A 16,840-nucleotide genomic window follows, 5' to 3' on the forward strand; every position below is an offset into this window, starting at 1 on the left:
ACCAGGGTGTTGGGGGGTACTGGAGGACCAGGGTGTTTGGGGGTACTGGAGGACCAGGGTGTTGGGGGTACTGGAGGACCAGGGTGTTTGGGGGTACTGGAGGACCAGGGTGTGGGGGTACTGGAGGACCAGGGTGTTGGGGGTACTGGAGGACCAGGGTGTTGGGGGCTACTGGAGGACCAGGGTGTTTGGGGGTACTGGAGGACCAGGGTGTGGGGGGTACTGGAGGACCAGGGTGTTGGGGGTACTGGAGGACCAGGGTGTTGGGGGTACTGGAGGACCAGGGTGTAGGGGTGTTGGGGGTACTGGAGGACCAGGGTGTTGGGGTTACTGGAGGACCAGGATGTAGGGGTGTTGGGGGTACTGGAGGACCAGGGTGTTGGGGGCTACTGGAGGACCAGGGTGTTGGGGGCTACTGGAGGACCAGGGTGTTGGGGGTACTGAAGGACCAGGGTGTTGGGGTTACTGGAGGACCAGGGTGTTGGGGGTACTGGAGGACCAGGGTGTTGGGGGTACTGGAGGACCAGGGTGTAGGGGTGTTGGGGGTACTGGAGGACCAGGGTGTTGGGGTGTTGGGGGGTACTGGAGGACCAGGGTGTTGGGGGTACTGGAGGACCAGGGTGTTGGGGGTACTGGAGGACCAGGGTGTTGGGGGTACTGGAGGACCAGGGTGTTGGGGCTACTGGAGGACCAGGGTGTTGGGGGTACTGGAGGACCAGGGTGTTGGGGGTACTGGAGGACCAAGGTGTTGGGGTTACTGGAGGACCAGGGTGTTGGGGTGTTGGGGGGTACTGGAGGACCAGGGTGTAGGGGTGTTGGGTGTACTGGAGGACCAGGGTGTTGGGGGTACTGGAGGACCAGGGTGTTGGGGGTACTGGAGGACCAGGGTGTTGGGGGTACTGGAGGACCAGGGTGTTGGGGGGTACTGGAGGACCAGGGCGTTGGGGGGTACTGGAGGACCAGGGTGTTGGGGGTACTGGAGGACCAGGGTGTTGGGGGGTACTGGAGGACCAGAGTGTTGGGGGGTACTGGAGGACCAGGGTGTTGGGGGTACTGGAGGACCAGGGTGTTGGGGGTACTGGAGGACCAGGGTGTTGGGGGTACTGGAGGACCAGGGTGTTGGGGGTACTGGAGGACCAGGGTGTTGGGGGTACTGGAGGACCAGGGTGTTGGGGGTACTAGAGGACCAGGGTGTTGGGGGTACTGGAGGACCAGGGTGTTGGGGTTACTGGAGGACCAGGGTGTTGGGGGTACTGGAGGACCAGGGTGTTGGGGGTACTGGAGGACCGGGGTGTTGGGGGTACTGGAGGACCAGGGTGTTGGGGGTACTGGAGGACCAGAGTTGGGAAACACTGGATTAGAGGAAGCACAAACAGGCTACAGACAGGACATCTGATTGACGTCTCCTAGGGGATAAGTCTGAGACGTAAATCCCCAGTGGAAATGCACAGAAAGTGGCCTATCACTGACTTCCCCTAGGGCCCTTCTGCAGGTGCGTATCGTGGGAGGCAGGACGTACTATGAGGGCCGTGTGGAGGTTCAGGTGGGGGCGCGGTGGGGCACAGTGTGCTCTGCAGGCTGGACCACTAAAGAGGCCATGGTAGCCTGCAGACAGCTAGGCCTGGGATACTCCATGCATGCCATCACTGTGAGTAAACACTGGGAGAAGAAGAAATGTAAATACCGCGGCTCATTCCTACGAGCCAAAGTATTCTACTCCCTTATCACCATACAGGGATATGTAGTTGTCTTACCTGACAGAGACTCACATCGGCGTTATCTTGTTGAAGGTAATAACGTCCAAGAAAAGAGAAACCGGCACACTGCTCTTTAATCAAGCTATGCTACCAGCAAGAGCAGCGTTCAGGTTTCTCTTTTCTTTAAAGCACAGAGAATAAAGTCAATAGTTCTCTGAGTTAAGGTATTCTACTGTACTGCCTTATCATAGTTGTAAGGTGTCTTTTAGTCAGAGGCTGAGCAAGTGGCTTTTCACAGGCAAATTGATGAGATGGGCAATCAATTTCATCAGTTGTTTATAAATTGTTGATCGTGCACAAATTTAAATGCATTTATCTGCCATAAATTAGCATGAATGCTAACCTAATTGACATACTGTATATCACTCCTCCTCCACCTCTCCAACTTGCTAGCTGATGTGTGGTGACCATTCTGGCACAAATGAGTTGCATCACTCAGGTGGGTGCTACACATTGGTGGTGGATGAGTTGGATGAGGAAGAGGTGAGTTTCCCCAGTACACAAGAAAACAAAAAAAAAGTTTTATCTAGAACGGGGATGGGCAACTCCAGTCCTTAGGGGGCCAGAGTGTTGTCACAGTTTTTCCCAACCCTGATTAAACTAATCACGTTCTAAATTGAAGATCATAATTAGTTGATTATTGGAGTCAGGTGTGCTAGTTGGGGGATGGGGGGAAAAAAGGGGTGACGAAAGTTGCCCATCCTTGATGTAGAACATAAAAGGGCTCTTTTGGCTGTCGCCATGGTTGAACCCATTGATGAATCTGTTGCCATGGTTGAACCCATTGATGAATCTGTTGCCATGGTTGAACCCATTGATGAATCTGTCGCCATGGTTGAACCCATTGATGAATCTGTCGCCATGGTTGAACCCATTGATGAATCTGTTGCCATGGTTGAACCCATTGATGAATCTGTCGCCATGGTTGAACCCATTGATGAATCTGTCGCCATGGTTGAACCCATTGATGAATCTGTCGCCATGGTTGAACCCATTGATGAATCTGTTGCCATGGTTGAACCCATTGATGAATCTGTTGCCATGGTTGAACCCATTGATGAATCTGTTGCCATGGTTGAACCCATTGATGAATCTGTCGCCATGGTTGAACCCATTGATGAATCTGTCGCCATGGTTGAACCCATTGATGAATCTGTCGCCATGGTTGAACCCATTGATGAATCTGTTGCCATGGTTGAACCCATTGATGAATCTGTCGCCATGGTTGAACCCATTGATGAATCTGTTGCCATGGTTGAACCCATTGATGAATCTGTCGCCATGGTTGAACCCATTGATGAATCTGTTGCCATGGTTGAACCCATTGATGAATCTGTCGCCATGGTTGAACCCATTGATGAATCCATTTCGGTTGCAGATTAGAACCCTTTTCACAGAGGGTTCTACATTCAAGTCAAACCGGGTTCTCACTGGGACCCACAACGGTCATTAGGAAGGGTTCTTCCGTGGGGACACCTAAAGAACCCCTTTTGGATTTATTTGTTTCTATGTGTGTATTGCACTTTGAGTTACTGGCAAAAGCACTTTATAAATCAGAACCTCTTAATGGCTGTGCTCTGTTTGTGTGTTTGTTTTGTTTATCCTGCCCCCCTCTGCCCCCATCTCTAAGGAAACATGGTACTGGGACAGCAGTAACGTAACAGAGATGGTGATGAGTGGTGTGAAGTGTACAGGGAGCGAGATGTCTCTGAGCCACTGTCAGCATCACAAAACCGTCAGCTGTCAGAAGACAGCTGCTAAGTTCTCTGCCGGCGTCATCTGCTCAGAGAGTGAGTTACGCTGTTTATAATTGGACAACGTAACAGTGTTATGACACGATCGTAAGCGTTAGTAACAGAATCATAAACATGAATAAACCCTACGATTCTAGAGTGGGTGACCAGAATGCTCAACCAGTATGAGCTAGATATAGTATTGGTCTGGTATTATACATTGATACAGATATAGTATTGGTCTGGTATTATACATTTATACAGATATAGTATTGGTCTGGTATTATACATTGATACAGATATAGTATTGGTCTGTTATTATACATTGATACAGATATAGTATTGGTCTGGTATTATACATTGATACAGATATAGTATTGGTCTGTTATTATACATTGATACAGATATAGTATTGGTCTGGTATTATACATTGATACAGATATAGTATTGGTCTGTTACTATACATTGATACAGATATAGTATTGGTCTGGTATTATACATTGATACAGATATAGTATTGGTCTGTTATTATACATTGATACAGATATAGTATTGGTCTGTTATTATACATTGATACAGATATAGTATTAGTATTGATACAGATATAGTATTGGTCTGTTACTATACATTGATACAGATATAGTATTGGTCTGTTATTATACATTGATACAGATATAGTATTGGTCTGGTATTATACATTGATACAGATATAGTATTGGTCTGTTACTATACATTGATACAGATATAGTATTGGTCTGTTACTATACATTGATACAGATATAGTATTGGTTTGTTATTATACAATGTAATCAACTGACATGGAAGGAACTAAAATTGAGCTGGAAACTACATGTTGACGATTTGACTGTTATTACCCTCTTCTTCTCTCTTCTCCTCCTCTTCATCCCTCGTCTCCTCCCCCTCCTCCTCCTATCTCCTCTTCATCCCTCGTCTCCTCTCCTCTTCCTCCTCTCCTCCCCATCTCCTCTTCCTATCTCCTCTCTTCCCCCTCTCCTCTTCCCTCATCTCCTCTCCTCCTCTCCTCCCCCTCTCCTCTTCCCTCATCTCCTCTCCTCCTCTTCATCCCTCCTCTCCCCTCATCTCCTCTCCTCCTCCTCTCCTCCCAGCTGCGTCTGACCTGGTCCTGAATGCTCCCCTGGTCCAGCAGTCCGTGTACATTGAGGACCGCCCGCTCCACATGTTGTACTGCGCAGCGGAGGAGAACTGTCTGTCTAAGTCTGCTGCTGGTGCTAACTGGCCCTACGGACACCGCCGCCTGCTACGGTTCTCCTCTCAGATCCACAACATCGGACGGGCCGACTTCAGGCCCAAGGCTGGACGCCACTCCTGGGTCTGGCACGCCTGTCACGGGTAACTATGGCAACCTAGTCATCTAGATTTGTGGTTCCCAAACGTTCTATAGTCCCGTACCCCTTCAAACATTCAACCTCCAGCTGCGTACCCCCTCTAGAACCGGGGTCAGCTGTACCCCCTCTAGCACCAGGGTCAGCTGTACCCCCTCTAGAACCAGGGTCAGCTGTACCCCCTCTAGCACCAGGGTCAGCTGTACCCCCTCTAGCACCAGGGTCAGCTGTACCCCCTCTAGCACCAGGGTCAGCTGTACCCCCTCTAGCACCAGGGTCAGCTGTACCCCCTCTAGCACCAGGGTCATCTGTACCCCCTCTATCACCAGGGTCAGCTGTACCCCCTCTAGCACCAGGGTCAGCTGTACCCCCTCTAGCACCAGGGTCAGCTCACTCACACACACACACACACACACACACACACACACACACACACACACACACACACACACACACACACACACACACACACACACACACACACACACACACACACACACACACACACACACACACACACACACACACACACACACACACACACACACACACACACACACACACACACACACACACACACTACACGATACATTTATTAAACATCAGAATGAGTGTGAGTTTTTGTCACAACCCGACTCGTGGGAAGTGACAAAGAGCTCTTATAGGACCAGGGCACAAATAATAATATAATAATAATCATTTTGCTCTTTAATTCACCATCTTACATATAAAACTTTATTTGTTTAATCAGAAATAGTGAATAACTCACCACAGGTTAATGAGAAGGGTGTGTTTGAAAGGATGACCACCCACGTAGAATGTATGCAACTCTGCAATGTTGAGTTGTATTGAAGAGAGTCTGTCTAAAATCATTCTCCACACACAGTCTGTGCCTGTATTTAGTTTTCATGCTAGTGAGGGCCGAGAATCCACTCTCACATAGGTACGTGGTTGCAAAGGGCATCAGTGTCTTTTAACTGGTCTTTTAACTGGTCTTTTAACTGTTCAATTTGTACATCGCATCACAACATCGCTGGTACTGCTATCGTCCTCTTTTACCACTTCGCCAACAGTCGGCTACTGTTCTCTCCTTTTTTGCAGCTTTTCTCTTATTGAATTAAACTCGGACATTGTTTTTTTCCCCTCAGTTCTAGCCAAGTTCCCAAAAGCATTTGTCATTAAGTGTGTAATTGGTGCGCTAGTAAGACCCTAACGTTTTAGGCTTCGGCTACGCTCTAACGCCAGAAAATAAAAACCTCAATGTAGCCTGTAGATATGAATTGCACAAGAATGATACATTTATGGATTTTCTAATGTATTGTTTTCTCATTATTCAACCCACCTGTTATGAGTTAACCCGTTAGCATCACTAGTCTCTGCCCATCTTCTGAAAATGTCTGAAACCCTACCTCTTTAAAGAGCATTTTAAATGAGACAGCAGTCTTATTGCCCCCTACTCAAAAGGCTAAATGAGACAGCAGTCTTATTACCCCCTACTCAAAAGGCTAAATGAGACAGCAGTCTTATTACCCCCTACTCAAAAGGCTAAATGAGACAGCAGTCTTATTGCCCCCTACTCAAAAGGCTAAATGAGACAGCAGTCTTATTGCCCCCTACTCAAAAGGCTAAATGAGACAGCAGTCTTATTGCCCCCTACTCAAAAGGCTAAATGAGACAGCAGTCTTATTGCCCCCTACTCAAAAGGCTAAATGAGACAGCAGTCTTATTGCCCCCTACTCAAAAGGCTAAATGAGACAGCAGTCTTATTGCCCCCTACTCAAAAGGCTAAATGAGACAGCAGTCTTATTACCCCCTACTCAAAAGGCTAAATGAGACAGCAGTCTTATTACACCCTACTCAAAAGGCTAAATGAGACAGCAGTCTTATTGCCCCCTACTCAAAAGGCTAAATGAGACAGCAGTCTTATTGCCCCCTACTCAAAAGGCTAAATGAGACAGCAGTCTTATTGCCCCCTACTCAAAAGGCTAAATGAGACAGCAGTCTTATTACCCCCTACTCAAAAGGCTAAATGAGACAGCAGTCTTATTGCCCCCTACTCAAAAGGCTAAATGAGACAGCAGTCTTATTACCCCCTACTCAAAAGGCTAAATGAGACAACCGTCTTATTGCCCCCTACTCAAAAGGCTAAATGAGACAGCAGTCTTATTACCCCCTACTCAAAAGGCTAAATGAGACAGCAGTCTTATTGCCCCCTACTCAAAAGGCTAAATGAGACAACCGTCTTATTGCCCCTACTCAAAAGGCTAAATGAGACAGCAGTCTTATTACCCCCTACTCAAAAGGCTAAATGAGACAGCAGTCTTATTGCCCCCTACTCAAAAGGCTAAATGAGACAGCAGTCTTATGCCCCCTACTCAAAAGGCTAAATGAGACAACAGTCTTATTGCCCCCTACTCAAAAGGCTAAATGAGACAGCAGTCTTATTACCCCCTACTCAAAAGGCTAAATGAGACAGCAGTCTTATTGCCCCCTACTCAAAAGGCTAAATGAGACAACTGTCTTATTGCCCCCTACTCAAAAGGCTAAATGAGACAACAGTCTTATTGCCCCCTACTCAAAAGGCTAAATGAGACAACCGTCTTATTGCCCCCTACTCAAAAGGCTAAATGAGACAGCAGTCTTATTGCCCCCTACTCAAAAGGCTAAATGAGACAACAGTCTTATTGCCCCCTACTCAAAAGGCTAAATGAGACAACAGTCTTATTGCCCCCTACTCAAAAGGCTAAATGAGACAACCGTCTTATTGCCCCCTACTCAAAAGGCTAAATGAGACAGCAGTCTTATTGCCCCCTACTCAAAAGGCTAAATGAGACAGCAGTCTTATTGACAAAAGGCTAAATGAGACAGCAGTCTTATTGCCCCCTACTCAAAAGGCTAAATGAGACAGCAGTCTTATTGCCCCCTACTCAAAAGGCTAAATGAGACAGCAGTCTTATTGCCCCCTACTCAAAAGGCTAAATGAGACAGCAGTCTTATTGCCCCCTACTCAAAAGGCTAAATGAGACAGCAGTCTTATTGCCCCCTACTCAAAAGGCTAAATGAGACAGCAGTCTTATTGCCCCCTACTCAAAAGGCTAAATGAGACAACCGTCTTATTGCCCCCTACTGAAAAAGGCTAAATGAGACAACCGTCTTATTGCCCCCCTACTCAAAAGGCTAAATGAGACAACTGTCTTATTGCCCCCTACTCAAAAGGCTAAATGAGACAACCGTCTTATTGCCCCCTACTCAAAAGGCTAAATGAGACAACAGTCTTATTGCCCCCTACTGAAAAGGCTAAATGAGACAACCGTCTTATTGCCACCTACTCAAAAGGCTAAATGAGACAACTGTCTTATTGCCCCCTACTCAAAAGGCTAAATGAGACAACAGTCTTATTGCCCCCTACTCAAAAGGCTAAATGAGACAACCGTCTTATTGCCCCCTACTCAAAAGGCTAAATGAGACAGCAGTCTTATTGCCCCCCAGGATGGTGAATGAGCTTCTTATGTATCATCATTATTACACCTTTAGATATCAGACTGGACCAGTAAGGGGGGTAATGAAGTTATCAGACTGGACCAGTAAGGGGGGTAATGAAGTTATCAGACTGGACCAGTAAGGGGGGTAATGAAGTTATCAGACTGGACCAGTAAGGGGGTAATAATAAAATAATAAAAATTAAACTAGATATGACAGTTAAGATAATTATGACAGATATGACAGTTATGACCGGTATGACAGGTATAACAGGTATAACAGTTATGACAGGTATGACAGGTATAACAGGTATGACAGTTATGACAGGTATAACAGGTATGACAGGTATGACAGGTATAACAGGTATGACAGATATAACAGGTATGACAGGTATGACAGGTATGACAGGTATAACAGGTATGACAGGTATGACAGGTATGACAGATATGACAGGTATGACAGATATGACAGATATGACAGGTATGACAGGTATAACAGGTATGACAGGTATAACAGTTATGACAGGTATGACAGGTATGACAGGTATGACAGGTATAACAGGTATGACAGGTATAACAGATATGACAGGTATGACAGGTATAACAGGTATGACAGGTATAACAGTTATGACAGGTATAACAGTTATGACAGGTATGACAGGTATGACAGGTATAACAGTTATGACAGGTATGACAGGTATAACAGTTATGACAGGTATAACAGTTATGACAGGTATAACAGTTATGACAGGTATAACAGGTATGACAGGTATGACAGTTATGACAGGTATAACAGGTATGACAGGTATGACAGATTTGACAGGTATGACAGGTATGACAGTTATGACAGGTATGACAGGTATGACAGTTATGACAGGTATGACAGGTATGACAGTTATGACAGGTATAACAGGTATGACAGGTATGACAGTTATGACAGGTATGACAGGTATGACAGTTATGACAGGTATAACAGGTATGACAGATATGACAGGTATGACAGGTATAACAGGTATGACAGATATGAAAGGTATGACAGGTATAACAGGTATGACAGGTATAACAGATATGACAGGTATGACAGGTATAACAGGTATGACAGATATGACAGGTATAACAAGTATAACAGGTATGACAGGTATGACAGATATGACAGGTATAACAGATATGACAGGTATGACAGGTATAACAAGTATAACAGGTATGACAGGTATAACAGTTATGACAGGTATGACAGATATGACAGGTATAACAGTTATGACAGGTATAACAGGTATGACAGGTATGACAGGTATAACAGGTATGACAGGTATGACAGATATAACAGTTATGACAGGTATGACAGGTATAACAGTTATGACAGGTATAACAGGTATGACAGGTATGACAGGTATGACAGATATAACAGTTATGACAGGTATAACAGGTATAACAGTTATGACAGGTATAACAGGTATGACAGGTATGACAGATATAACAGTTATGACAGGTATAACAGGTATGACAGGTATAACAGTTATGACAGGTATAACAGGTATGACAGGTATGACAGGTATAACAGGTATGACAGATATGACAGTTATAACAGGTATGACAGGTATAACAGGTATGACAGGTATGACAGATATGACAGGTATGACAGGTATAACAGGTATAACAGGTATAACAGGTATGACAGGTATAACAGGTATGACAGGTATAACAGGTATGACAGGTATAACAGGTATGACAGGTATAACAGTTATGACAGGTATAACAGGTATGACAGGTATGACAGGTATAACAGTTATGACAGGTATGACAGTTATGACAGGTATGACAGGTATAACAGGTATGACAGGTATAACAGGTATGACAGGTATAACAGGTATGACAGGTATGACAGGTATAACAGTTATGACAGGTATAACAGGTATGACAGGTATAACAGTTATGACAGGTATAACAGGTATGACAGGTATGACAGGTATAACAGTTATGACAGGTATGACAGGTATGACAGGTATAACAGTTATGACAGGTATAACAGTTATGACAGATATGACAGGTATGACAGGTATGACAGGTATAACAGTTATGACAGGTATAACAGTTATGACAGTTATGACAGGTATGACAGGTATAACAGTTATGACAGGTATAACAGTTATGACAGGTATAACAGTTATGACAGGTATAACAGGTATAACAGTTATGACAGGTATAACAGTTATGACAGGTATAACAGGTATAACAGTTATGACAGTTATGACAGGTATAACAGTTATGACAGGTATAACAGGTATAACAGTTATGACAGGTATAACAGTTATGACAGGTATAACAGGTATAACAGTTATGACAGTTATGACAGGTATGACAGGTATAACAGTTATGACAGGTATAACAGGTATAACAGTTATGACAGGTATAACAGGTATGACAGGTATGACAGGTATAACAGTTATGACAGGTATAACAGTTATGACAGGTATAACAGTTATGACAGGTATAACAGTTATGACAGGTATGACAGGTATAACAGTTATGACAGGTATAACAGATATGACAGGTATAACAGTTATGACAGGTATAACAGGTATGACAGGTATAACAGTTATGACAGGTATAACAGTTATGACAGGTATAACAGTTATGACAGGTATAACAGTTATGACAGGTATAACAGTTATGACAGGTATAACAGTTATGACAGGTATGACAGTTATGACAGGTATAACAGTTATGACAGGTATGACAGGTATGACAGTTATGACAGGTATAACAGTTATGTGGTCCTTCTGTGGCTCAGTTGGTAGAGCATGGCGCTTGTAACGCCAGGGTAGTGGGTTCGATTCCCGGGACCACCCATACGTAGAATGTATGCACACATGACTGTAAGTCGCTTTGGATAAAAGCGTCAGCTAAATGGCATATATTATTATTATTATATTATTATGACAGGTATAACAGGTATGACAGGTATAACAGATATGACAGGTATAACAGTTATGACAGGTATAACAGATATGACAGGTATAACAGTTATGACAGGTATGACAGGTATAACAGATATGACAGGTATAACAGTTATGACAGGTGTAACAGTTATGACAGGTATAACAGTTATGACAGGTATAACAGGTATGACAGGTATGACAGGTATAACAGATATGACAGGTATAACAGTTATGACAGGTATAACAGTTATGACAGGTATAACAGGTATGACAGGTATGACAGATATGACAGGTATAACAGTTATGACAGGTGTAACAGTTATGACAGGTATAACAGTTATGACAGGTATAACAGTTATGACAGGTATAACAGTTATGACAGGTGTAACAGTTATGACAGGTATAACAGTTATGACAGGTATAACAGATATGACAGGTATAACAGTTATGACAGGTATGACAGGTATAACAGATATGACAGGTATAACAGTTATGACAGGTATAACAGTTATGACAGGTATAACAGTTATGACAGGTATAACAGATATGACAGGTATAACAGTTATGACAGGTATGACAGGTATAACAGATATGACAGGTATAACAGTTATGACAGGTGTAACAGTTATGACAGGTATAACAGTTATGACAGGTATAACAGTTATGACAGGTATGACAGATATAACAGGTATGATAGGTATGATAGATAGGACAGTTATGAAAGATATGACAGGTATGACAGGTATGACAGGTCCGACAGATACGACAGGTATGACAGATATAACATGTATGACAGGTATAACAGGTATGATAGGTATGATAGATAGGACAGTTATGAAAGATATGACAGGTATGACAGGTCCGACAGGTATGACAGGTCCGACAGATACGACAGGTATGACAGGTAAGACAGGTATAAAGGTATAACAGGTATGACAGGTACCTTATGACTGGTATAATAGTTTTTAATAATTCTTCACTACTGTTGCACTCCCCATGCAGACACTACCACAGCATGGACATCTTCACCCACTACGACCTGCTGTCGTCCAACGGGACCAAGGTGGCTGAGGGACACAAGGCTTCCTTCTGTCTAGAGGACACCGCGTGTCACGAGGGTGAGTCTGGGGAGGCAAACCAATCAAAACAGTCTACTACTGTCCACCCAATCAGAACAGATTATATTGGCGTGCCATCCAATCAGATCAGACTTCCCTAGATGGCCAGCCAATCAAATATGGCCTATTTTGGGGTGTCAAGATTAGGGATATCTTATCCAAATCCAAGTGAAACATTTTGTATCTGGTTTTGGAGGATATAGTATTTTTGGTTAAAAAACTGTGTTCTCTAGGTATCTCTAAGAGGTAGGAGTGTATCTGTGTTCTCCAGGTATCTCTAAGAGTTAGGAGTGTATCTGTGTTCTCTAAGAGGTAGGAGTGTATCTGTGTTCTCTAAGTGGTAGGAGTGTATCTGTGTTCTCCAGGTATCTCTAAGAGGTAGGAGTGTATCTGTGTTCTCTAAGAGGTAGGAGTGTATCTGTGTTCTCCAGGTATCTCTAAGTGGTAGGAGTGTATCTATGTTCTCCAGGTATCTCTAAGAGGTAGGAGTGTATCTGTGTTCTCCAAGAGGTAGGGGTGTATCTGTGTTCTCCAGGTATCTCTAAGTGGTAGGAGTGTATCTGTGTTCTCTAAGAGGTAGGAGTGTATCTGTGTTCTCCAGGTATCTCTAAGTGGTAGGAGTGTATCTGTGTTCTCTAAGTGGTAGGAGTGTATCTGTGTTCTCCAGGTATCTCTAAGAAGTAGGAGTGTATCTGTGTTCTCCAAGAGGTAGGGGTGTATCTGTGTTCTCCAGGTATCTCTAAGTGGTAGGAGTGTATCTATGTTCTCCAGGTATCTCTAAGAGGTAGGAGTGTATCTGTGTTCTCCAAGAGGTAGGGGTGTATCTGTGTTCTCCAGGTATCTCTAAGTGGTAGGAGTGTATCTGTGTTCTCCAGGTATCTCTAAGTGGTAGGAGTGTATCTGTGTTCTCTAAGTGGTAGGAGTGTATCTGTGTTCTCCAGGTATCTAAGTGGTAGGAGTGTATCTGTGTTCTCCAGGTATCTCTAAGTGGTAGGAGTGTATCTGTGTTCTCTAAGTGGTAGGAGTGTATCTGTGTTCTCCAGGTATCTCTAAGTGGTAGGAGTGTATCTGTGTTCTCTAAGTGGTAGGAGTGTATCTGTGTTCTCCAGGTATCTCTAAGTGGTAGGAGTGTATCTGTGTTCTCTAAGAGGTAGGAGTGTATCTGTGTTCTCTAAGTGGTAGGAGTGTATCTGTGTTCTCCAGGTATCTCTAAGAGGTAGGAGTGTATCTGTGTTCTCTAAGAGGTAGGAGTGTATCTGTGTTCTCTAAGTGGTAGGAGTGTATCTGTGTTCTCCAGGTATCTCTAAGAGGTATGAGTGTGCTAACTTCGGAGAGCAGGGCATCACCGTGGGGTGTTGGGACCTGTATCGCCATGACATCGACTGCCAGTGGATCGACATCACCGACATCAAACCCGGAAACTACATCCTACAGGTGAACAACCATTTTTAAGAGGCTTTTTAAAAAATCATCGGGAAGCCCCGAATCAGACACATAACTTCCAAAATGTGTAACTGCATGAAGTTTTGAAATATGGCAAACTACAAATTTGAGTTGTCAAACTGTGTGAAATTCTGTCTGCATTTATTCTGTCTGCATTTATTCTATCTGCATTTATTATTTCCACATTGCTTTTTCATGGACCTTTTGAAAACTCACCGAGCGCCCTTAAGGGCCGGTACCTCCAGACACCGAGCGCCCTTAGGGGCCGGTACCTCCAGACACCGAGCGCCCTTAAGGGCCGGTACCTCCAGACACCGAGCGCCCTTAGGGGCCGGTACCTCCAGACACCGAGCGCCCTTAGGGGCCGGTACCTCCAGACACCGAGCGCCCTTAGGGGCCGGTACCTCCAGACACCGAGCGCCCTTAGGGGCCGGTACCTCCAGACACCGAGCGCCCTTAAGGGCCGGTACCTCCAGACACCGAGCGCCCTTAGGGGCCGGTACCTCCAGACACCGAGCGCCCTTAAGGGCCGGTACCTCCAGACACCGAGCGCCCTTAAGGGCCGGTACCTCCAGACACCGAGCGCCCTTAAGGGCCGGTACCTCCAGACCCCGAGCGCCCTTAGGGGCCGGTACCTCCAGACACCGAGTGCCCTTAGGGGCCGGTACCTCCAGACACCGAGCGCCCTTAAGGGCCGGTACCTCCAGACACCGAGCGCCCTTAGGGGCCGGTACCTCCAGACACCGAGCGCCCTTAGGGGCCGGTACCTCCAGACACCGAGCGCCCTTAAGGGCCGGTACCTCCAGACACCGAGCGCCCTTAAGGGCCGGTACCTCCAGACACACTGTGACAGAATCATTTTTAACGTGAACTCCATATCATTTACCTCTTGTGTTTGACGTTCAAACCTTTCAGATTGTGATCAATCCAAACTTTGAAGTGGCAGAGAGTGACTTCACCAACAACGCCATGAAATGCAACTGCAAGTACGACGGCCACCGGATCTGGCTTCACAACTGCCATATGGGTGAGGAGCTGTACACCGAGATGTGTCATGTTTTATTGAATGGTCACCAGTGTGAATAAGGTTTTATTCAGTGTGAATAAGGTTTTATTCAATGTGAATAAGGGTCCTATAGAGAAAATATGGTGTCATTTCCTGGTTTGTTCCAGACTCTTCCGCTGCTTTCTGTCTCTGACTGTCGGTCGCCCCTACAGGTGATGCCTTCAGTGAGGAGGCAGAGAGGAAGTTTGAGAAATACCCAGGACAGCTCAACAACCAGATCTCATAATCTGCCTAGCGACACACCAATCTCATCAGACCCCCATTGTACAAACAAACAAACAAAAAAAAGGGGGTGGCCGATGCGTCTAACCATGTTCAACAATGGGATAACCAATCACCTGCCAGAAACCCAATTCATTATCATATCTCAAACCAACCAACCAATCACAACCAACATCGTTAAATCACAAGCAACATTCCACAGGGCAGCAGTCAACAAGTGAGCTGAGACCAGGATTCAATCCCAACGCATTTTGTCGACCAATAGCACATTTTTAATAAAAGGTATTGTTTCCTGCGTTTGCAGAGACCGCATTCACGGTAAAACGCTCCGTGTGTCGGCTTCAAATTAGCTTTAAAATGTCCAGCTCGCTCTACCGCGGGTCAGATTGAATCCAGGCCTTGACAGGAGGAGCCATGTTATATAGTGAATCATGTGTTGGTATATGTTACATTGTGTCATATAGTGAATCATGTGTTGGTATATGTTACATTGTGTCATATAGTGAATCATGTGTTGGTATATGTTACATTGTGTCATATAGTGAATCATGTGTTGGTATATGTTACATTGTGTCATATAGTGAATCATGTGTTGGTATATGTTACATTGTGTCATATAGTGAATCATGTGTTGGTATATGTTACATTGTGTCATATAGTGAGTCATGTGTTGGTATATGTTACATTGTGTCATATAGTGAATCATGTGTTGGTATATGTTACATTGTGTCATATAGTGAATCATGTGTTGGTATATGTTACATTGTGTCATATAGTGAGTCATGTGTTGGTATATGTTACATTGTGTCATATAGTGAATCATGTGTTGGTATATGTTACATTGTGTCATATAGTGAGTCATGTGTTGGTATATGTTACATTGTGTCATATAGTGAGTCATGTGTTGGTATATGCCAGTATTTTTGTTATTATACTTGAATACTTAGTGCTCTAAGATTTTATTTTTTAACAAACTTAGTTCAGATTTTGTTTTTGTTCAAACGTGAGTATATTATACTACATTCTGTCACAGAAGAGGTATCAGTCGAACCATCCAATGTTGTAGCATCTCACATAGTTCACACGTGAAGATCTATTTAGATCAAATTAAAATCTGGACCTTGAAGCCAGTTCCACTGCTTTTTTCATTATTCCCCTTTAATCAGGGACTGATTTAGACCTGGGACACCATGAGGGTGATTCACCTCTAATCAGGGACTGATTTAGACCTGGGACACCAGGTGGGTGAATCCCCCTCTAATCAGGGACTGGTTTAGACCTGGGACACCAGGTGGGTGATTCCCCTCTAATCAGGGACTGATTTAGACCTGGGACACCAGGTGGGTGCAATTAATCATCAGAAAACCCGTAGTACTCCGGACCCTAAGGTAAACGCAACATGTAAAGTGTTGGTCCCATGTTTCATGAGCTGAAATAAAAGATCCCATAAGTTGTCCATGTGCACAAAATGCTTATTTCTCTAAAATGTTGTGCACAATTTTTTTTTTAAATCCCTGTTATTGAGAATCTCTCCTTTGCGAAGATAATCCATCTACCTGACAGGTGTGGCATATCAAGAAGCTGATTAAACAGCATGATCATTACACAGGTGCACCTTGTGCTGGGGACAATAAAAGGCCACTATAAAAGGTGCAGTTTATCACAACACAATGCCACAGCTATTTGAAGTTTTGAGGGAGCGTGCAATTGGCATGCTGA

The 16,840-nt window shown here is 44.5% G+C and overlaps 1 protein-coding gene and 4 long non-coding RNA genes across 5 annotated transcripts in view; 4 read left to right on the forward strand and 1 right to left on the reverse strand.

Moving 5' to 3' along the window:
• The window catches only part of loxl3b (lysyl oxidase-like 3b), a 78,894-nt gene extending 62,643 nt beyond the window's left edge, over positions 1 to 16,251 (forward strand). The window contains 7 exon segments of the mRNA XM_052495982.1: positions 1,493 to 1,648; positions 3,388 to 3,547; positions 4,618 to 4,861; positions 12,275 to 12,390; positions 13,688 to 13,824; positions 14,749 to 14,860; positions 15,052 to 16,251. Of these exon segments, the coding sequence (XP_052351942.1) occupies positions 1,493 to 1,648; positions 3,388 to 3,547; positions 4,618 to 4,861; positions 12,275 to 12,390; positions 13,688 to 13,824; positions 14,749 to 14,860; positions 15,052 to 15,125 (999 nt within the window). The 3' untranslated portion in view covers positions 15,126 to 16,251.
• Positions 9,940 to 10,844, forward strand: LOC127915682 (uncharacterized). The gene is made up of 3 exons (XR_008091634.1): positions 9,940 to 10,083; positions 10,282 to 10,380; positions 10,759 to 10,844. It is a non-coding gene; the product is annotated as an uncharacterized LOC127915682 (long non-coding RNA).
• LOC127915686 (uncharacterized) lies at positions 10,888 to 12,082 on the forward strand. Its single transcript, XR_008091641.1, has 3 exons — positions 10,888 to 10,920; positions 11,493 to 11,546; positions 12,069 to 12,082. It is a non-coding gene; the product is annotated as an uncharacterized LOC127915686 (long non-coding RNA).
• On the forward strand, positions 12,602 to 13,196 carry LOC127915684 (uncharacterized). The gene is made up of 3 exons (XR_008091639.1): positions 12,602 to 12,730; positions 12,797 to 13,029; positions 13,124 to 13,196. It is a non-coding gene; the product is annotated as an uncharacterized LOC127915684 (long non-coding RNA).
• On the reverse strand, positions 13,877 to 14,633 carry LOC127915685 (uncharacterized). The gene is made up of 3 exons (XR_008091640.1): positions 14,304 to 14,633; positions 14,139 to 14,270; positions 13,877 to 14,105 (listed from the first exon to the last, which is right to left on the reverse strand). It is a non-coding gene; the product is annotated as an uncharacterized LOC127915685 (long non-coding RNA).
• Positions 16,252 to 16,840: the final 589 nt, after the last annotated feature.

The sequence above is a fragment of the Oncorhynchus keta genome, chromosome 35 (assembly GCF_023373465.1).
Source record: "Oncorhynchus keta strain PuntledgeMale-10-30-2019 chromosome 35, Oket_V2, whole genome shotgun sequence".
Lineage (NCBI taxonomy): Eukaryota > Metazoa > Chordata > Actinopteri > Salmoniformes > Salmonidae > Oncorhynchus > Oncorhynchus keta.